The sequence below is a fragment of the Lissotriton helveticus genome, chromosome 5_1 (assembly GCF_964261635.1).
Source record: "Lissotriton helveticus chromosome 5_1, aLisHel1.1, whole genome shotgun sequence".
Classification (NCBI taxonomy): Eukaryota; Metazoa; Chordata; class Amphibia; order Caudata; family Salamandridae; genus Lissotriton; species Lissotriton helveticus.
Genome location: NC_136065.1, coordinates 1680589340 through 1680611506, shown reverse-complemented (window position 1 = coordinate 1680611506; position 22167 = coordinate 1680589340). Strand labels below are relative to the sequence as shown.

The 22167-nt window shown below is 45.9% G+C and overlaps 1 protein-coding gene across 2 annotated transcripts in view; it reads left to right on the top strand.

Moving 5' to 3' along the window:
- SLC22A17 (solute carrier family 22 member 17) overlaps positions 1-22167 on the top strand; it is a 100664-nt gene that overhangs the window by 30139 nt on the left and 48358 nt on the right. For both annotated transcript variants that reach the window (XM_078644914.1, XM_078644915.1), the window contains exon 7: positions 18197-18302. In XM_078644914.1, coding sequence (XP_078501040.1) covers positions 18197-18302 — 106 coding nt within the window. The remainder of the gene's footprint in view (positions 1-18196; positions 18303-22167) is intronic.

Below are 22167 nucleotides of genomic sequence, written 5' to 3'. Positions count from 1 at the left end.
AGTGAGGAAGGCAGCAATCGGAGCAAGATGTCAGGTACACACTCCAGTGAGTCCAAAACTAGAGTGGGCTTCAGTAGAGGACTGCAGCTGAAAACGGGTGTCCCTTCACCAGTTTCCCCGCACAATTTATTTAATTTCTGACACTGCCTTTTGCGGTTGGAGATTGATGGCTTTTTGGGTATCCAGGATCATAGACTCAAGACATTGCAGCAACTTCAGCAAGGACAGTACTGGTGATCAGGATCTGCTAGAGACGTCTAGCTGCAGATTCCTTAACTTAGACTATCCCCAGGCGTCAGATTGGATCCGGAAAACTTTACGCAGCAGCACCTCTGCGCGCCGGGGGCGGCGCTGCACGGCTCCGCCGTGACGTCTGCGGAGCCATATATGCTCCTCCGGATGCGCTGACGTCAGTTTTTTTCTTTTTCGTGGTCCCAACGAGGATCCTGGAAAGCCAACGGTTCCTTGACCTGTTTTTTGGGTCTTTTTGACACCTTCGGCGTCCCGGAACAGTGTGCGATGCCTTCGGGCTTTAAGGCGTATGAGAACTGTGCATGTCAGATGTTCATGACGGACCCGCACGCCATCTGTATGTGGTGCCTCGGGGTGCACCATGACTCCAAAAAGTGCAACGATTGTCATCGGATCAAACCAAAGTCCTTATGGGAGCGTCGGATGAAATTACTGGTCGCATGGCTGTCCGGTGCTGCACCTTCGCGTTGCCGCTCTCCCTCTCGGGATCGAGCCCACTCCTGAAGTCGTTCCCGCAGACGTCATTCGGGGGTAAACACAAATGTAAGTCCAGGAGATCTTCCTCCCCTACCCATGATGCTGGCGCCTTCTCTTCAGGCTCCCTGCCGGGGACGGGCGTCCGGCCGTTGTCTCCTATGTACCCCCTTTCCGGTTGCCAGAGCAACACAAGCCCAAATGGAGGCTTATTCTGAAGCACTCCGCTCTTATTTTGGGTCACCCCCTCTCACTGGGGGCCTTCTGGGCCTATAGAGGTGGAAGGCACTCATGTCGAGTCTTCGCCGGCAGATTCGTCCTCGGCTCCTGCTGTGTGCATCAACTCCGGTTCCGGAGCTGATTCGACGCCGACTGGACACGGCCCAGTGGGTCCTTCCAGTCGTCTTTCTAGCCCACACCGTCAGTTTCCGCATAGCCCTGAGCGGCTCCCTGCGTCGACGTCTGAGGTGGCGCCGGGCTCGATGCCCTTTTCCCCACATGTTGCAATGGGGTCGACGTCGGACGGCGCCCAGCCCGAGTCCCCCTTGGAGGTCGTCGACGTCCATGTCTCCTCTATTTCAGGAGGTTGATATTCACCCCACTCCTCGGACGTCGATGCGACTCCCCTGATTTGCGGCCATTTCGGCCCATGGTGCAGGTACCTTGTGTGGCATGGACTCAGGGTCAGCCCCCGGCTCCTCTACTGTTGCTGTCTAGAGGACGGGTTAGTCGCCAGCCATCCTCTATGGATGGGTTATTGTCACCTCCCCACATGGCAGCTGAGGCTAGTGCTTCCTATGCACTGGCTATTCACAGGGCGGCTGCTATTCTTTGTTTTCAGCCCCCTGTATTTTCTCTGCCTTCTGATCCTTTGTTGGATCTTCTCCATATGGAGAGGGTTAAAGTGGATCCTTTGCTGTCCCTTGGGGAATCCTTGTTTGACATCATGCTGGGCACATGGGCAAGGCTTTCCTCAGGTGACCCTGTTGATCGGGCCATAGCTTGTCGACACCGTCCTGCCCCTAATGATCCGCTCTCTGTCCCTTCACCCTAGGGCTCAGGGCCTAGTTGTTCAGGTTGCCTTCGACCTAGGCTTCTTCCGCCCTGCTTCAGAAGGCCAGCGGGTTGAATTAATCCACCTTCTGCATGATGGCAGGGGAATGGCGCAATTCTCCCTCTGCTCTTCTCATGACGCCACTGACTCGGTGGAACGAGCTCTTGCTCGGTCGGTGGCTTTGCGCCGCCATGCTTGGCTGCGTGACATTTGTCTCCCGGACAATGTTCGGGATGCTCTTCGGGATCTGCCTTTCAATGGCGTTGACCTTTTTGATAGCCACGCAGATTCAGCAGTCTATCGCCTGATGTCAGGGCTGCTGTGACTCTTGCGGCATGCCCTTTTTGCCTTATCAGTATTCTTTTATTCTGCGTGGGCGATGTTGCCTTGTTAGTCTGATTTCGTACATGTCCAGGTACTCTGCGTAGCACCCGGATAGTGTAGGCGGTGGATCCGCCATCTCCGTATTCTTTACATGCAGCTGGACGGCTGGTTCTGTCTTTCCTTTCAGACCTCTGAATGCGTGCTTTGCCTAAGAGGACTCCCTCACGCAGGGGTTGACACTTACACTATGTGGGATATTTATAGGCTATTCAATGGCTGCCTTAGCCTTGGTACGCTCCTATGGAGTTTTTCGCCACAGTCTTGCCGTGGGCTTCTTTTTTATGCCTTTCTGCGATCCTGACGTTAGCATCGCTCCATTGCACCTTTGGTGCAGTTGGCTCTGGAAATCCTTCACTGCCTCAGTATGGGTTCTTTACCGTATGGCTTCTACCTCCCCCGTATTCACGGGGGCGTTTTTCAGCGTCACTTGATGGCTACTCTTCTTTTGCCAGTCACTATCTTAGGGCCTTGTTCTGTTCAGTTCAGGCGCAGTTCTCACCACTGACGCCCCATCCTCTTTTTGCGCCAAGACACAACCATTGGTGGTATGCTTCTTAGTGTTGATGCACCCTGGTATGATTGCTATCATAGGGTGTTTGCGTTGATTTTTCTACTTCTGTGGTGCTGGTTCTCCCCTCCCCTTTAAGGGCTGGGGTAAATAGAATGTTAGTACTTCAGCCCTTACTGGGCTTGTCTTTCAAGGTGGCGATTTTGCCCTGTACCTCTCTACTGTACCTTGCCTTGTGCCCTTGTTTTCGGGACACTTTCTCAACAGGAGTTTTTTACACATTCCCTGCTGCTTTACGCACAGGTGTTTTCCACACTTCTACTTGGGTTCCTGCTGTCACCACTCTCAAGGGGAGTGTTCTCTTAAGGAAACTCACTTTTTGGACCCCTGGAACATTCAATTGGTCCTGAATGTTTCCGCTGTCGTGTCTAGCTCCGTCTCGTCCTCTATCTTGCGGGGGACCGTTGCTCCTCCCGGGCGAGGGGCTGCTGTAGCTTACTGGTCTGGACATTGTTCTGTCCACTTCTGCTTCCTCAGGACTGTTGGTACTTTTCGCGTACCCCAGTCTTCTTGTGTGACGCTTCATTTTTTAGCGTATTTCTTTTGATTCTATATCTGCTCTGTGCTGTCACACAGCAAAATCGTGCTGTCAACGTTTCTTCATTCGGTGTCTGTGGTCAGTGACCCAGTCTGCTTGCCTACAAGCTCTTAAGTGGGTGTCCAGTTTGCCTGGTGCCCTTTTTTTTGCCGGTTGCCTGCTTGTTATGGCGTATCTCGCATTGGGCTGCTCATGTAACCCTATGGAAGGGTTCTTGTTCTACTTCGTGTTGTTCGACCGTCCACACGGTATGCTTCTGTTTCATCCAGTCTTCCACTTGACTATCATTTTTACAGTACTCCTGTTTTGGGGGCTTCTGCTGGTTGCCGTCAGCCCTTTCACATGCGTGGTAACAGAGCGACTCTCCGAAGGCATGCCTTCTGTTTCTATTACTACTGGCACTTTCTGATCATGGATCGGCATCCTGCCTATACTGTCCCACGTATTTGGCTGGTACAGGATTCCACAGGGCTTTTTTCCACTGTTGTACATACTGGACCGGTATGTGTTGACACTGTCATACAAGTTGTCTTCCCTCTGGGTTTCATTTACGGTCCGCACGTCAGATCCTGCGGATCCATCGGACCCTGGGTTCACTTCGACTTCTTGCGAGGTTATGAACTTTGCCATTCACACCGGCATGTCTTGCATATGTTTTCTTTCTCTCACCCGGTGTATATACAGTTTTCGTGCTGTCCTTTGACGGCTTGTGGTGCCTTTGCCTCCCAATGTTTTTTGCTCTTTCTGAGCTTCATGGTCTGGTGTGGCTGCGCTGGCTTGCGGGCCCCACCGTGGGTCGTCACCTTGTTGACTGCTACATTGCCTCTGCAATTTATTGGGGTTCAGTTGCAGACCCGCCTCCTCTATGGGTATGGCTTTGGTATCAATTCTAAGTTAAGGAATCTGCGGCTAGACGTCTCTCTATCAGATTAACGAGTTACTTACGTTCGGTAGCGATGTATCTGGTAGAGACATAGTCTAGCCGCAGATTCCTTATAACGATGTATCTGGTAGAGACATAGTCTAGCCGCAGATTCCTTAATGCCCGCCCGTCCTCCCCGTTCTGCGAGGACCTTTTCAGGTTGGGCTTTCTACACTCGTCTCCCTCCGGGTGGCTTCACCCATCTGCAGGGTGACATTTTCACTTCACTCCAACACAGAATGCTTCATTCTGCTTTCATTGTTCTACTCCGTCCTTTCTCGTGCTTGGACGGTATGCTCATGTGTCATATATCCTTTGCAACCCTAACGTGGGTTATACTGTGTGGGATCTATTCATGTTTTTATCCTCCCCACGCTCTCCCCTTCTCTATCGCCTTGGGGTCTCTTACCACCCCTGCGCTCCATTGGTTTGAAGTCTATTGGCTCTGGCACATTTTATAGATCTCTTATTGGGGTTTCAATGTCTCTTTCTGGTGATGTCTTGTGGTCAATTGTCCTAGCTCCTGTGTTCCGGACTTGTTGTCCTTCACGGTTATGCATTAAGGTTGCAGACTTTCTGTCGTCTGCTATGATGTTGTTTACATCTTCATTTTACCTCCAAGGGTGGTTGGCCTTCACTTTTGCGGGGTTGCTTTTCAGAGCGGTGCTCTTCTCTTTCCCATTACTTGGTTTCAATATACAGTGCCTGGCACTGTCCTTTATGGTGCTGTTTTTCACCATTCCATGTCATTTCATCATTTTCGCACACTGTTCCCATATTCTAACAGTTTTTTGGTGGTGGCTCCGGGTTGTGGCACGGATAAGTTTCTCCAACGAAAACTGATGTCAGCGTGCCAGGGGGGCATATATGGCTCCGCTGACGTCACGTCTGTGGGCGACGTCAGGACAGAGTCGTGCGGCACCGCCCCCGGCGCGCAGAGGTGCTGCTGCAGAAAGTTTTCCGGATCCAGTCTGACACCTGGGGATATTCAAAGGTAAGGAATCTGGGGCTAGACTATGTCTCTACCAGATACATCGTTACTGAAGTTAAGTAACACGTTCATCAGGGGTTCAAGTCAGTATTCCCATAACTGCACAATTGGATTAGGAGCACTTTGCAGCAGCAGTCACACCGCCTTTTCACATGCACACAAATCCCAACTATAAGTAAGCGAAAGTACAACGCATGGTACAGTGGTAGAACGTTTTATAGAGGAGACCAGTAAAATGTCTTGTCCGGTCATAAAAATAGGGCTACCTCCACCAGTACCACAAACCGTGGTAACAGAGGACAGTACCACTCTCCGGAAGAGGGCAGACTTTGGGTGCCTACCTTGACTTCAAAGCACTCCTCTGGTGTCTCCGGTCACATTACATGAAGGCCCTGCAGGGAGCTCACATAATTGTTGCACTCACTATGGAAAATTAAAAAAAATAAGAGATTACAGCGAGAAAGTGACTTAGGAAATGATAGCATGCACTCAAGAGACAAGCAGGGAAATTCCCTTTCCAACAGACACCCCTCTCAAAACAGAACGGCTTGAACCTACTCCCCAGCTGTAGACGCTCTGACACACACAATGAGTGCATTTTCCTGTGACAATCCTAATTTACTCTCCACAGTAAAGTCCAGTACCTTTAGGGAAATGAAGCACAAGAGCAACTTGAGGTTTTCATCTTTAATTGGCATCAGCCATATGAGGAATTTCTAGACCACAAACTTCCACCCAAACAAGTATGGTCTGAACCGTCAAAGGTCTTACAGAATAGCTAAGTATTACCCTCAATAACAGCCCCGTTCTGCTCTGAAGGGAGTAGTCTGTGGCAGATAAAGGCCACTGGATGCCCGTTCCTCTTCTCATCATGCTGGGTAAAAAATTGCCCAACTCCCTTCACAGAAACACCAGTCTATACAAAGAAGGGCTGACTGTGTCTTCAGTATTGCTGCATGTGCCTACAAATCATCAAAAAAGCATTATATTCTCTTCCATTTACAAGTGAGGGCTGTCTGAGTCAGCTAGTCCAATAGTTGACTGCTAAATTCTGGCCCAAGAATGCTCACCCATGAGTCTGCGTAGAAGAAACCAAAGTCTACCACTGTACAGCTCCAGTCCAACCTCCAGGGGCCAAATCTTCCCACCACCAACCTGATGCTAAAGGTAGATTGCAAAGGTCTGACCAACCTGGCAATTGGTCGCCTTGATGGTCAGTGTACCCCCCTGAACTCTTAATAATACCTGTTCCAGGTGTTTTATGTGTTGTCCAGGTAGGTTATACACAACTCTGCCTGACGCACAGAGTTGCCCAGGCACTGAAAAGTGGCAGAAGCATTCTGATAGTGGCCCCTGTCAGTATGGTATGGAGAACTATGTCTTCTTGAGGCAACCAAGGAAAAGGTGATCTGCCAGGAGCCATTGATAAGATCAAAGTACTAAGGCACTTTGCTTTACCTAACCTATCATCTAGCTCATTGGCTTATTGGATAGTTGGTATTTGTGTTGATGTCTCGGTAATCGATGGTGAATTGCAAGTCCGTTGACCCTTGCTTGGGTACCAGTAAAAATGGATTGGCCCATGAACTGTGGATGCGCTCGAGCATACCCAAGGCCAGTATCTTGGCCAGTTCATTAGTGATACACTGCTAGACCTATTCCAAAATCCTGTATGTTTTTCTCTTTACATGCGCTCTATACCCAGTGCCTATGTATGAACACCAGTGGTGTCACTAGAGGGGGGGAGAAGGGACCTGTGCACCTGTTTTATTTGTCCTCTTTTTCATGGACCCAGCTTGATGGATCACTCCTAAACTTTCCATGCGCAAACTAGTCAAAATGTAGCACTTTTTGGAAAGTTTGTGGAGGTTCAACAAACGGGGCCAAAATTATTAACCGCACAAAAAATGCATTTCATATAGAAACGTGGGCCTAACTATAACTACCCTGTGGCAACCACCACTAGGTGGTATATAAATATCGTCTCCTCTGCTCCTTCATGCTACCAGCTGATCTGTCAAGTGGAGGACAAGGAAAAATGGGGGGCCCAAAAGTATATTTTTCCCATGTTAATTCTCATAGGACATCTTACTGCCTGATGCAGAAAAAACGGCTGAAATAAATTAGCCCAAGTTTGGTAAAGAGTTAGAATTTGACTCATAAGGGTACCTTCTGTGATTTGATGTAAACCCATTCAGCCATTTATTATTATTATTTATTTTATTAATGATATTTATAAAGCGCGAACAAAGGCCCATGGGCGTCTCGGCGCTGGAATATCTGCAGGTATTTACTCCCAGGAGAGGATCTGAATTTACTGGTTAAACAGCCAACTTTTTAACTGTTTGCGAAATGACCAGAGTGAAGGGCTTGTTTTTATTGCATGGGGCAAAGTGTTCCACAGTTTTGGGGCTGATACCAAGAACCTTCTGTCACCCCAAGAAACCAGTTTGGTACGGGGAACCATTAGGTCATTTAGAGTGGAAGAACGTAACAATCTAGGGGGACAGTAAGGAATCAGATTTTGCGTGAGAAAAGCAGGTCCTTGATTGTGCAGTGCCTTATACACAATACAGAGGGTTTTGAACTTAATCCTATTTCTGATGGATAACCAGTGTAGGTGTCTAATGGTTCCTGTAACCGATTGATATTTCGGAATTCTGCTGAGGAGCCTGGCTGCCGAATTCTGGATGACTTGAATTTTATTAATGACCCTTACTTGAGCATTTATGAACAGAGCATTACAGTAATCCAGAGTGGACAATACCAGAGATGTTACCAAGGTTTTACCAGCTGTTTCGGGGAGGAAGGGAAGGATTTTCTTTATAAGTCTTAGTTTGTGAAAGGCGGAGGAAGCAATTTGATTGCGTGAGGGAGAAAATTGAGGCGGTTGTCGAAGATCACTCCCAAATTCCTCACTTTACTGACAGGTTTAGGGGGGGTCCAAGGGACGTGGGCCACCAGACAGAGGACCACTCTGGAGTCAGTTGTCCAAAGATGACCACTTCCGTCTTGTCGGAATTAAGTTTTAGGCAATTGGAGACCATCCAGTCCCCAATAGCCAACATGCCCTCTTTGAAGTCTTCGACTATTTTGTGGCCGTCGTTTTTAATGGCCAAGACCAACTGCGTGTTGTCCGCGTAGGAGGTAAGGCTCATCCCATGAGCTCGAATGATTTTAGCAAGGTCCGACACATGGATATTAAAAAGTGTCGGACTTGGGGATGAGCCTTGAGGTACCCCGCATGGCAGCGACAGATCGGACGATTGAAAGAGGCCCAGTGTGACAGCCTGAGTTCTATCAGCCAGAAAAGATGCTAGTAATTTCTTGGCTGTGAGTTGGATACCCATGTTTCCGACACGGTCGATCAGAATCGAATGATCGACCGTGTCGAAGGCAGCCGACAAATCTAGCAGTATTAATACTGCTGTTCCACCAACATCTCGGATGGATCTGATGTCGTCCGCGGCTTTAATCAGAGCCGTCTCCGTACCATGGAAACGATGAAAGCCAAATTGGGTTTCATCGAGTAGATGGTGTTCCTCTATAAAAGCAGACAGTTGTTGGTTCATAGCTTTTTCGGCAATTTTTGCTAGAAGTGGAAGGCTGGCAATTGGGCGGTAATTTTTCAGTTCGTCCATATCAAGATGTGGCTTCTTCAGTAAAGGTTTGAGGAGAGTTTTTTTGAGGGCGGCTGGATAGATACCTGTTCTAAACATGGAATTACAAATTGAGGTGATAGCAGGAAGAAGAGCATCAATAATAGGTGGAAGTATTTTGAAAGGACAAGGATCAAGTGCAGAGCCTGATCTAATCGTGGAAATATTATCCGCCGTCTGGTTATTAGAAATGTCTGTGAACTGGGTAAAAATAGGACCAGTGCAAGGTGAGGTGGTAATTATAGAGGGGGTGTTGGTGTTATTTGAAAAAGCCAAAAAAATATTGTTGACCTTACTGAAGAAGAAGTTAGCCAAAGCATCACAGAGGGACTGGGAGGGGGGTGGGGTCAGGTTGAAGGAACAGCCAGCCAACTGCTTGGTGGTGTCATAAAGTTCCTTGGTAGAATTTTTAGCTGATTCGATCCTTTCGCTAAAAAACTTTTTCTTGGCGTCACTGATCATAATTTTGTATTTAGCCAACATCTCCTTGTAGCGTGTTTTGGCATCTTCCGTGTAATCCTTCCGCCAGTGCCTCTCCTTATTCCTACAGATTTGTTTCTGAGTTCTTAGCTCCTCAGAAAACCAGGGGGCCGAAGGGGTAAGTCTGTTAGGGGTCAGCTGTTTGACAGGGGCCAGTGAGGTGGCAGCAGAACCCAGCCAGTCATGAAATTGTGTTGTGGCGACATTAGGGTCAACGGAGAAAGAAGGGTTGGAGTTAATCAGGAGCGTTTTCAAACTGGAACTGTCGATATCGTTCCAAGCAAGAAACGGCTGACGGGGATTAGAGGATAAAGTGGAGGAACCAGAATCGTGAACAGTCAGTGAGGTCAAAATTGCGTGGTAGTCCGACCATGTGAGGGGAAGGATTTGAGATATATGTATTTCATCCAAGTTGGAGAAAATGCCGTCCAGTATGTGCCCTCCGTCATGCGTAGAAGAGTTAACCAATAATGGGAGACCGAAGGGTGTCATATCCGCTATAAGGGATGCAGTATCTCTATCCTCTGATTTGTCTAAGTGAAAATTAAAGTCACCGAGGACTGTTAGAGAGTTTTCAAGGGCCGCTGATTCCAGGATGGAACTAAGGTCAGAAATGAAGCCTGCTCTTGATCCCGGTGGTCGATACAAGAGAAACTTTCAGAGAAATTTGCTTTCAAAGAGGGATTTGGATGGGCACAGTAGGGTTAAAAAGTTAGGTATATCTGGACTGTTGATGTGTAGATAAGCTCTGATTGTCCAATTTATTTGGACAATCCTTATTGACTGGCCACAACATGAAAACAATATTGTGGTAGGACTGAGGGACATGGTCCGTCCTGCATTCCGAGTATAGAGGCATACATATAAATGGTGATAACAGATTTTACTCACAATATAAATCATTTGATGCTGGTTTTATACTCATTTTAGAAATTCTCAGGTGATTATGCCCTGTGAAAAGGCTAACCCTCTGCTGAGACTTAATTAATCTGTTCGAGAGAAAACAGTTACTTTGCTCATGATTTTATCATAGAGGTTAGGGGAAGTGCTCCAGAAGCTAAAATGACAGCACATTTTCTATAAGTGAACATACCATACCGTTTATTTGTAAAGCACAATTTCACCCAAGGGTATCTTAGCACTGAATAATTGTTGTTTATTGTTACCCAACTCAATGGTTCTCATTTTATCAACCTCAGAAGAAAGAAAGGATGAATGGGCCCGCCGGGACTTGAACCTGTGACTTTGAGGTCCAACACAGGCCCCTACATTGGACACATTAGTAGATTAAGTCACCAGACCCGGCTCGTTCACTCTATCTTCCTCATCCAGGCGATAATAAAGTCTATTTTGAGTAAAAATGTACTTACAGCAGCTGCAGCTTGGCAGTTGATTCCCTAGTGTTCTACTGCAGCATCCCCACAGAACTCTAATTAACAATTAGAGCACTAATATTCTATATTTATGAGGAAACTGTGGCACATCTTCAGTCTAGCTTGAAGGAGTCAAAACTGTAAAACCTGATGCATTTCCTTTGAAAATGAACAAAATGAGGGGATTTCTTTTATCATAGAAATTATTTCGAGCTCTCTAGAAAGCTAAAATGAGGACACATTTTCTATGAGTTCTCAAACATCATCCTCCTCCATTTCAATAAAATATTCTGACACACAGAATGACACGTACGTTCAACACTAGCAGCAGCCTGTCAGTTTACTCCTTAGTAATCATCTGCATGGTCACCACAAATTTCTATTGAAGAACTAGAGCACAAATATTTTGTATTCAAGACAGAATTTAAGTACTCCTGAAAGCCAGGAGCTGATGAATTTAAAGCCATTCCTGAAGAGTAGGCAGAAGTAAATGTGCACGGAGGTGAAGACATGAAACTAGAGGGTTAAAAATGTGAGAGGAGGTAGAGGTTTTTAGTAATTTGAGGCATCATTTATTTTTAAAGAGGCTCAAAGTAGTTAAAGAGAGATGTTTGCATCAGTACAGCATCTCTTTTCCACATCTATTTACTCATCCCACCCATCGTCTGTCGCTTAACAGCTACCTAATTTGAAAATAGTAACATTTTGGTATGCAAATATATTCACTGAAAGAACCTAAAGTTATAATTATCTGTTGAAATAAGGTACGACCTAACATTAAGAATCTAACAACCACTGAAATACGCTTGTTCTAGTTGCGTGAACTAACTATAACTTGCGCCCCATCGTGCACTGATTAAACCTCACCTCACTCATGGCTTGTGTTTTTTTTTTAGTATTCAGATTTTATTGAGAACAAAAAAGACAATACAATACAGAAAAAAAGAAAACATCATACAATATAAAAGCACAAAACAGAAATCAAGTCATTATACAAAAAGCATATAATCTGGAAATATGACAGGAGGGGGTGGAGGGAAGATTCCTTCATGCTAGATATAAAGCTCTGCGGTTACAAGAGCCTTTTTCAACTGGCATGGGAATGTGAATCAGCGTGGAGGATATGAGAGAGGGGAGACATAAAAGGTATAAGTTAGTCAGTGCCTCGGATCACAGCAGTTGCGGGGCCCGCGGGAGTCGGTCGTGCAGAATCTGAAGGGGCATGAGAGGCCTGCAGTGTGTGCTGTAGGTGTGTGTGGTAAATGCACCATATATCTCTGGGCTTGGAGCTGGGCTTGGATCTCTGTTTGCAGATTACAATAAGCCAAACTACGCGTCCATGCGGCCCTCGAAGGCCTAGTTTTCGCCCCCAATGAATTGCAACCTCTCTCCTGGCAAGCAATAGAGCAATCGCTACGAATAGCCAGTAGCAAAGTTTGACACGATTGACCAGGCCTAACAGGCCTAGCTTTGGGGAAAGCATGAGGGGAGCAAATATTATAACCTCTATGATCTGGAACACTTCCGTCCAATATGGGAGAATGTGAGGACAGGACCATGCCATATGAACAAAGTCTGCGTCCAACGCATTGCATTTATGACAGTTGGAAGTTGTGGAGTGGTCAAACTTGGCACGCTGGCGTGGGGTTATATAGATACGATGAATAAATTCACTCATGGCTGGTTAAATGGCATCACTCATGACATCTCAGTCATATCCTCCAGCCCTACCCTTCATCAAAGTCTGCATCAGGATTTGAACTCGTACTACAGACAATCTTACGTAGGAACAAGCTTGACACAGGGCTTAGCCTATGGCTACGGTCTACACCTACCCCCTCCACAAGCAGCCACCCACAATTATGCACAGACTTTCAACATCTACCTTTAAAAAGCTAATAATGAGTGGTCCTGATGAAGGTGGATACAAGTTATAATTTCCACTGAAACGTACGATGACCTGGCTGAGTGACATCCCAGTTGGCAACACAACCATGAATGGTTATGAAGTGTCATCTCCATGATTCCATCAGTGTATGCTGCTGTAGGCTGGCAAGTGTGTGTATGTGAGGGGTGTGTGCTAGTGTGGGGCTGAGTTACAGGTTAGGATGCGAGTGTGGTATAATTATGGGGACACGCTACTGGTTTCTATGTTCATGTAATATGTCATTAAGATGACAGTCTTAGACGAATATGCCGCATATTGGAATTGCATCATTGTATTTATTGCGTTTTAAATATGTTTGGTGGATTCATGTATATGTTTTTAACTTTTGTATAAACAAAGTAAATATTAGATTAAGTTTTTCTTATTGACAAAAAGTAAATAAATGAATAAAGTAAAAGAACAAAATAAACAAAGATTTGATGTGTATGTATAGCAGTGGGTGGCTCAGTGAGTTTACATTAGACTATAGTAAAAGGACATAGGTCAGGTGGGCGTTTTTCGTTGTGTAGTACATTGAATATTGGAAAAACCAAAGGTGGTGATGGACGGAGCGTTGACAATACAAACACTCACCCCCAGTCAACTGATCTGGGTTTAATCCATCACCGTTCTTTAGCTCACTCCGCCACCCCAGTTCAGACATGGCCATATGCAAATCAGTCTGACCCTGTGCCTCATGGGAACAGTCCAGCCCGAAGTGCCAAGCCATGTCTTCCCTGGACCGGAATCAAGCTTCCCAGGACCGGTTTCTGGCATTACAGTCGTCTTCAGCCAGTGGCAAAGTGAGCAAGGGACTCACGTCTGAGCATACCCTGCCAACTTATGGCGAACAAAGAAAAACCAAAGGAAATGATGGACGGAGCGTTGACAATACAAGCACTCACCCCCAATCAACTGATCTGGGTTTAATCCATCACCATTCTTTAGCCCTCTCTGCCACCCCAGTTCAGACATGGCCATATGCAAATCAGTCTGACCCTGTGCCTCATGCTCAGACGTGAGCCCCTTGCTCACTTTGCCACTGGAGTCAAGCAAGCCCTGTAATGCCAGAAACCGGTCCTGGGAAGCTTGTTTCCGGTCCAGGGAAGACGTGGCTTGGCAGTTCGGGCTGGACTGTTCCCATGAGGCACAGGGTCAGACTGATTTGCATATGGCCATGATGAAGGTGGATACAAGTTATAATTTCCACTGAAACGTACGATGACCTGGCTGAGTGACATCCCAGTTGGCAACACAACCATGAATGGTTATGAAGTGTCATCTCCATGATTCCATCAGTGTATGCTGCTGTAGGCTGGCAAGTGTGTGTATGTGAGGGGTGTGTGCTAGTGTGGGGCTGAGTTACAGGTTAGGATGCGAGTGTGGTATAATTATGGGGACACGCTACTGGTTTCTATGTTCATGTAATATGTCATTAAGATGACAGTCTTAGACGAATATGCCGCATATTGGAATTGCATAATTGTATTTATTGAGTTTTAAATATGTTTGGTGGATTCATGTATATGTTTTTAACTTTTGTATAAACAAAGTAAATATTAGATTAAGTTTTTCTTATTGACAAAAAGTAAATAAATGAATAAAGTAAAAGAACAAAATAAACAAAGATTTGATGTGTATGTATAGCAGTGGGTGGCTCAGTGAGTTTACATTAGACTATAGTAAAAGGACATAGGTCAGGTGGGCGTTTTTCGTTGTGTAGTACATTGAATATTGGAAAAACCAAAGGTGGTGATGGACGGAGCGTTGACAATACAAACACTCACCCCCAGTCAACTGATCTGGGTTTAATCCATCACCGTTCTTTAGCTCACTCCGCCACCCCAGTTCAGACATGGCCATATGCAAATCAGTCTGACCCTGTGCCTCATGGGAACAGTCCAGCCCGAAGTGCCAAGCCATGTCTTCCCTGGACCGGAATCAAGCTTCCCAGGACCGGTTTCTGGCATTACAGTCGTCTTCAGCCCGGCTTGCTTGACTCCAGTGGCAAAGTGAGCAAGGGACTCACGTCTGAGCATACCCTGCCAACTTATGGCGAACAAAGAAAAACCAAAGGAAATGATGGACGGAGCGTTGACAATACAAGCACTCACCCCCAATCAACTGATCTGGGTTTAATCCATCACCATTCTTTAGCCCTCTCTGCCACCCCAGTTCAGACATGGCCATATGCAAATCAGTCTGACCCTGTGCCTCATGCTCAGACGTGAGCCCCTTGCTCACTTTGCCACTGGAGTCAAGCAAGCCCTGTAATGCCAGAAACCGGTCCTGGGAAGCTTGTTTCCGGTCCAGGGAAGACATGGCTTGGCAGTTCGGGCTGGACTGTTCCCATGAGGCACAGGGTCAGACTGATTTGCATATGGCCTTGTCTGAACTGGGGTGGCAGAGTGAGCTAAAGAACGGTGACGGATTAAACCCAGATCAGTTGACTGGGGGTGAGTGTTTGTATTGTCAACGCTCCGTCCATCACCACCTTTGGTTTTTCTTTGTTCGCCCTAAGTTGGCAGGGTATGCTCAGACGTGAGTCCCTTCCTCACTTTGCCACTGGAGTCAAGCAAGCCCGGCTGAAGACGGCTGTAATGTCAGAAACCGGTCCTGGGAAGCTTGTTTCCGGTCCAGGGAAGACATGGCTTGGCAGTTCGGGCTGGACTGTTCCCATGAGGCAGAGGGTCAAACTGATTTGCATATGGCCATGTCTGAACTGGGGTGGCGGAGTGAGCTAAAGAACGGTGATGGATTAAACCCAGATCAGTTGACTGGGGGTGAGTGTTTGTATTGTCAACGCTCCGTCCATCACCACCTTTGGTTTTTCTTTGTTCGCCCTAAGTTGGCAGGGTATGCTCAGACGTGAGTCCCTTGCTCACTTTGCCACTGGAGTCAAGCAAGCCCGGCTGAAGACTGCTGTAATGCCAGAAACCGGTCCTGGGAAGCTTGTTTCCGGTCCAGGGAAGACATGGCTTGGCAGTTCGGGCTGGACTGTTCCCATGAGGCACAGGGTCAGACTGATTTGCATATGGCCATGTCTGAACTGGGGTGGCGGAGTGAGCTAAAGAACGGTGATGGATTAAACCCAGATCAGTTGACTGGGGGTGAGTGTTTGTATTGTCAACGCTCCGTCCATCACCACCTTTGGTTTTTCTTTGTACATTGAATATTGCCATTAAAATTTGGAATGACTAGGTATTCGGTCCAGTATACAGACTCTGCCTTATTAATATAATACAAACTACGGTATACTATTCGTTGTTAACTAACCAGACCACCAGTTTGAGATCTGGTAAAAGTCACTGAGCCTATTCCTGTTCTCGATTCCAGAATCAAGAAAAGGGGTAGGTCATTGAACAGAGATAGGCCATTGAACCGACAGCATGCTCTGCACAAATCGTCTTTGAGAGTAAGGCACATCCTCGATGTCCAAGGGGACTTTTCCTACATTTTGGAGGGTCACTGATTTATTGAACATACACATAATAGTGTGAGTTGTTTGCCTTATTTTTTAGTTGGAATATTGCACCTTCCACAGAGGTGGGGATACGCAAAGGTATTACAGGCATCCCCTCTTTTTTATTGTAGAAGATTAGGTGTATAATTTTGTAGGTTCTGAAGAAATTCTACTTGATCATTATTTAACACACTTAGGCAAGAAACGGGTCGACCGAGAACCAAGATCAATGTAAATCTACTTGATCTCACTACATTTCATATATACCACAACATCTGACTTTTTTCTTGAGAAACTAGGATCATTGTGTCCATAATTTTCTCACACTGTTTTTAATTTGACATAGATCTGGATTCCTAGTAAATCTACAGCAAATATTTTCCAATTTTGTCAGTGACCAACTGGGTCTCATCAACTTTCCTAGTCTACCGTGGGCGGTCATTAAAAAGATCCCCAGCAAAGTGCCCCCTTGTGGGGCAAGGAGCTGTCCCGATAATGAAGCATACCACCATCGGGTGGGTGAGAACACTTCTAAGAGCAGACGCTCACAGTGACTTCTACCAGACCTCAGATTGGTTGTCTGGTTAGTTAACATGGACCAGTCTAGTCTGTATCACATTGAATATTGGCCTTTACCGTGCCATCCATTTCCAAAGGCCAAAGAAATGGTTCCCTATCGCATGGATAGGGGACTCTGGGTTCCCTTCCCTGCCCTCTCTGGCTAAAGTCAGGAAATGTTGTTCAGCACTCCCAAAAAGGAGTTCAAAGTCGATAAACCCCACATGATTTTGTGGTATCTCTCTGTAGGTGGAAAGTTGTAGCAAGAGGCAATCCCACTTCTTCTTGAGAGGGTCTATGAGAGTCACAGTCATGTTCTTAAGTGTCCTTTTAAACCTTACCCCCAGCCTATTTTTTGTGGGGTGGTAAGCTGTGCAGAAGGAGTAGGTCCCACCTACTTAATTCCTCATGAGCTAAACTATTGATGCATACCATTTCAAATGGCGCTCACTCTGCTGGCAAATGTACCAATAATGTTTTGGTCTGCCTCCAGGCTTGCTGCTGGCCTGACAAACCGGACAGGTCTGCCTGAACCTTTCCAGGTTCCTGAGCCACCCTTGGCAAATAGAAAATATCTGACAAAAGATCCTTAGTGTTTTATTATGCCACGATGACTAGCTAAGAGTACCTTGTGGACCAGCTGTATTAGGAAATTATCCAAATACTTTTTTTTACATACTCAACATTATGGCAACACCTCTCCTGCATTTCCAGCCACAGATCACATCAGCTCTGCTGCCTGTAGCGGCTGGCAGGGAACAAGAGTTGAGGGCTGGAGGGGGTGTCGCGGGTACAAAATAAAAAAGAAACCACTTACCCCCATTGCCGCATAAAACAGTGTTTACTTATATCATCAGGAGCTTTCACGCTCATCTAGCCCTCTGTACAGCTCTGCAGACTTGACCGTTCCATTCATATCCGTGACCTGCTATTACAAGGAGATGACTTTTACCCAATCTCCTCCCCTTCGTTGTACTTGTTGCCCATTACAACGTGATTAGAGTGCATCTTTGTTCCTCATATACAATATCTTCACATAATCCCTCCTCCGCAATATTGCTTGTATGTATAGCACCCCCTATCTAGCCCTTGATCCACTAGCACTCTTCTTAGCATATGCCAGTCACCACACCGTGATGAACACGCACATAACCAGTCTCCACATAAAAAATAAGACAGCATGAGACTTGACTGCTGCTGCGGCCAAAATGTCATGCGATCTGGTCAGAAGAATCAGGTCGGGTTCTTCTACACCTGGTAAATCCGGATGCGGAAAAACCTAATGATTTATAATGCAGTGGAGTCGAATTAATGCATGCAAGAATGAATACATTTTGCGAAATTCAAGGCAAATCCGGAAATGCAACTCTGAATGGCACTATTGGCTGAGAAGTATGGGGTGTAAACACAGTTCTCTAACTATAATCAAGGTTAACAAACATGATAAAATCTGTGATAAAACAGTAAATCCCTAGCAGCTTCATAGCGGTAACAGCCCAAAAGTACTTACGCAGGTAATGTGCTTGAAACTGATTTGTTTTTTCTCTTTACAGAGATGGAGAATTCCCTGCAGCCCCACATCAACAGTCAGCCATCCATCACCATGCTACTGAACTGCGGAAACATCTGGAAGAACCTGGTCATATTGGGATTTACCACGTAAGAGCCCTGAACCTGGTGAGAGGGTGTTCAGTAGGGGTCCCACTTTAATGAGAAGGGGTAAAGTAAGGTCCCATTAAGAAGGAGGAGTTGAGGCCTCCCTGAGAAAGCTGTTAAGGATGAGGGAATCCTCGATAAAGTGTGATGAGCTCAATGTTTTTGTAGCAGGTGACTTGTTGACAAGCAATCTAGCTGTAAGCTCAGGAAGTTCTACTGATTTGCACCCACTCTGAGCTGTTAGAATGCAAATATGCTATCATATTGCAAGAACTCTGCACAATCATTGCTCCTTGCACATCTTTATTGGAGGATTTCACAGATAAATATCACTCAGCAATAGGCAAATGTTTAAGCTTGTCAACAGAATACATTTTACAAACGTTTTTGAGGGAATTGTATGAACTAAAAAAGAGAAAAAGACCTGAAAACACTCCTAGGTACTGGTAAGTTCAAGAAAGGTATAGGTGAAACCCATGACAGTTGATTGCTTTTAATTGATTAGTTAACCCCCTCTCCCGTTCATGCATTGTTTATCTAAAACTGTCCCTCCTTCCAAACTGGTTTATTTATTTAGCATGTAAAGCCCTGTAATACAGGAGACCCTAAGGCTAATGCACCCACAATCCTGGCCAGCAGTTTAAAGGACACAGTCCATTTGAACAATGCTGACCTCTAATCCTTCTTGACTGGAGTGAGTCCACCTGAAACCATAAGAATTCTGTGGATTGTGATTGAACCAACATAACTTTTTCGAAGGTTATCACAAATCCCAACTCCTGAAGTAAGTGGGTTGCCCGGGGAAGATGATTCCTCACCATACTCCGATCCTGGGCCATAATGATAATAGTGTCCAAGTAAACAATCTGGCGAAAGCCTTCTGAAGGCAGTGCTTCCAGCACTGGTTTCATAAGCTTCATGAAGCACAATGGAGCTGCTGGCAACCCAAATGGGAGATCTTGGAACTCGCACCCAAAGTCCTTTTCACTGAAATTGGAGAAACCTCCTGTGTGGGGCAAGTATCGGGATGGTTAGATATGCATGCTTGAGGCCCAGCTTATCCATCCAGTGCCAACATTGGAGAAAAGCTAGTAAAAGGTGGGTTCTCTCCATCTTGCACATAATCCACTGATTGAGGTCCCGAAGGTTCAGGACCAGTCTCAAACCTCCTCCTTTCTTTTGTACCTATTCGATATTGCGGCTAAATCCTCTGGAGTGAGGCTCTTTCTGGCATATAGCCCTTTTCTCAGGGGCTGCTGTCCTGAACCAGGACACTATAAAATAAATTTCAGCCCAGTACTGTTTCCAAAACCCTACATTTTGTGTTAACACTTGCCAATTGTGAATGAACAAACGTAGTCAGCCCCTGAAAATTTCTTGAGATAAAGGTATAATTTGTACCAGCATATCTGGCTCTTGTGCCACCGACTTGAGCACCTCTATAAATGCCTCTGTATTCGTCCTAGTGTTTACCTCTTTGGGAAGAAGATTCCTCACTAGAACCATCTGACCATGATCTACGTCAGGGGTATTGATATCCCCTCTGGGACTTTGAAACGAGTAGTGGCTTGGCGAGCTGACCGGATACTGCTTGGCCCACACAAAAAAGGCAGTCTGAAACACTTTTTTCAATGAAAGTTGAGCCTTATCCAATGCTGTGTGATTGTCTTAACAAACTTCCTCCTGATCTCTTACAAAGTATCACCAACGAGTAGACCCTCCGCTACTGGACCTGCCTCAGCCACATCTAGTTTTACGAATTTTGGGTCAGTTCTCTTGAGAATGGAGTGCCTGCGCTTAGTTGAAATAGCTCAGTAGGTGTTACTCAACTGTTATATAGCACGCTGGGTCCATCCTGCGAGTGTGTCCGGATGTAATGGGAGCCAGAGTTCTTAGCTTGGTAAGGCAATTCCAGTATTTTAGTCAGCGGTCCTGACATCTAGGTGTTATATCTTTAAAAAAAAATCTTTTTATTAAATACATGTTCGTCATGCAATGTAGGTCAAAGAGAAACAGTAATCAATCAAGTGTAGTATTGCACCGATTAAGATCACAATGCGGGTAACAGGCCCCTGAACTTAAAACCCCTCTGGTGCTTTTACGGCCTTGTGAAATACAAGGATGGACAATACACATAATCAAAGAAATCGCACAGCTTATGTTTTTTTCCCTCAGTCTGTCACCATATCAGTGCCCTGGAACTCTTTCCAGGCTCCCCACACGTTTCCACACTTCCTGGGGCAGCCCCATCTCCGATAGATCACCTCTTCCACCTTCTGTCACGAGTCTAGGTCCTCCTTCCATTTTTCTACCCTCGGGGGAAGATTTGTACCCATCTTCTTGAGACATTACGTTTTGCCATTCCGGCTGCTATCATCAGTCAAATCTTTTGATAACGAGGCCAATCCTCCCGTCCTTGCACCGCTAATAAAATCCATTTGGCCATCCAGAGAATCCTGTAGGGTAACAACCTGGGACGTCACCCCCGTCCACCTCCGGCTTCTCTTACCAAGGCAGACTTAGGACATTCCGCTGTAAGGCATTTGCACACTTTCTTCTCATTTCCTTTACACAGGCATGTCTATACATATTCTGCCACTTCTGTTGTTGGCATTTATTCCAACGATTGCGATGAACAATGTCAACCGGGTCAAATGGAAGTACAGATGTTAGGTTGCTAGGAGGTGACCCTTCTATGTGCAAACCACATTCTCCTTCCCTTTACTGGAAACTACTAGTCCATGTGAGGAGTTTAATTGGGATGATTCAGAATCGGAGTTCACACTTTTATCTGGAGAATTAGTTCCTGGAAGGTATTTCGATGTTCCTGGGCCACTATATCCGTGGTCATTTAAGTAGGCTTGGGAAAGTTTCTCTGTAGCATCCGTATGCGCCCACTTAGTACCCATAAGAGAGGCACCAGCCACCTGTCTTCTAGTAGATACCTTAGGATTTCTGCAAAATGACGTACTCTTCTCCTGATCTTATAGAGCCACAAAGCATTTTAGTTGGCCAGTGATATGGTGAAAGGCTTTAGCCAAAGCTTTGCCTTCTGATTGATGGACTGAGTTGTCCAGTGCCTCAACCAAATCCTTGTCAAAATAGTTATCTGGTTATATTCCTAGTATTCTTGGTATTCCTCCAGGTCAAAGGTTTGAAATTCAGACATCGTGAGGGAAGCCCCAAAGAAGGCTCAACAATCGATGTATGTATAAAACATGGCGTGAACGGCCTTAAGCTTAAACCCTTTAAAGAGACGCCATGATGGCAGAGGGGCTATACTGGCCAAATATGTATAAAACAATTCAGAAATTGGGCCAAATATGAGAATTGTTGAGCCTCTGCCGTGGGGCATGGAGTACACCTCTGATGAATTTCAGAACCGAGCTAGAAAAGTAGTTTCAGTTTGCATGTCTCACAAAATAGATCGATGCCTAGCCAGTGTTTTTATCTTTTATGAAAAAAGACTTCATGTTCGAGACATGTGTGCTGGTGATACACATGCTTTGCATACTCCTGCCATCGAGTGATGGGTCGGGATGTTTGCAATTTGTTTTTCTTGGAAGAACTTTTTCCTAGTCACAAGGTAAGGTGACTCCTCCTTTCGGTGATTGTGCGCGTGGTCATCGACTCCATTGTTAGATTGTTTGTTTTTTCTGCCATCGGGTACGGACGTGTATTGCTGCCCCGGTTTGAAATCGTTCTTCGGTTCACCTCGACCCGCAATCCTCTCTACTCTTGAGGTCTTTTTTCGTACACGTTTCCCACTTCTATGCGTATTGTCGCAGTCAACGTAATCTACTTTTCAGTCAGAAAGCTTAGTGGGACGCCTTCGGGGCTGACTGGGTTGGGTCAGCTCTCCGTCGAT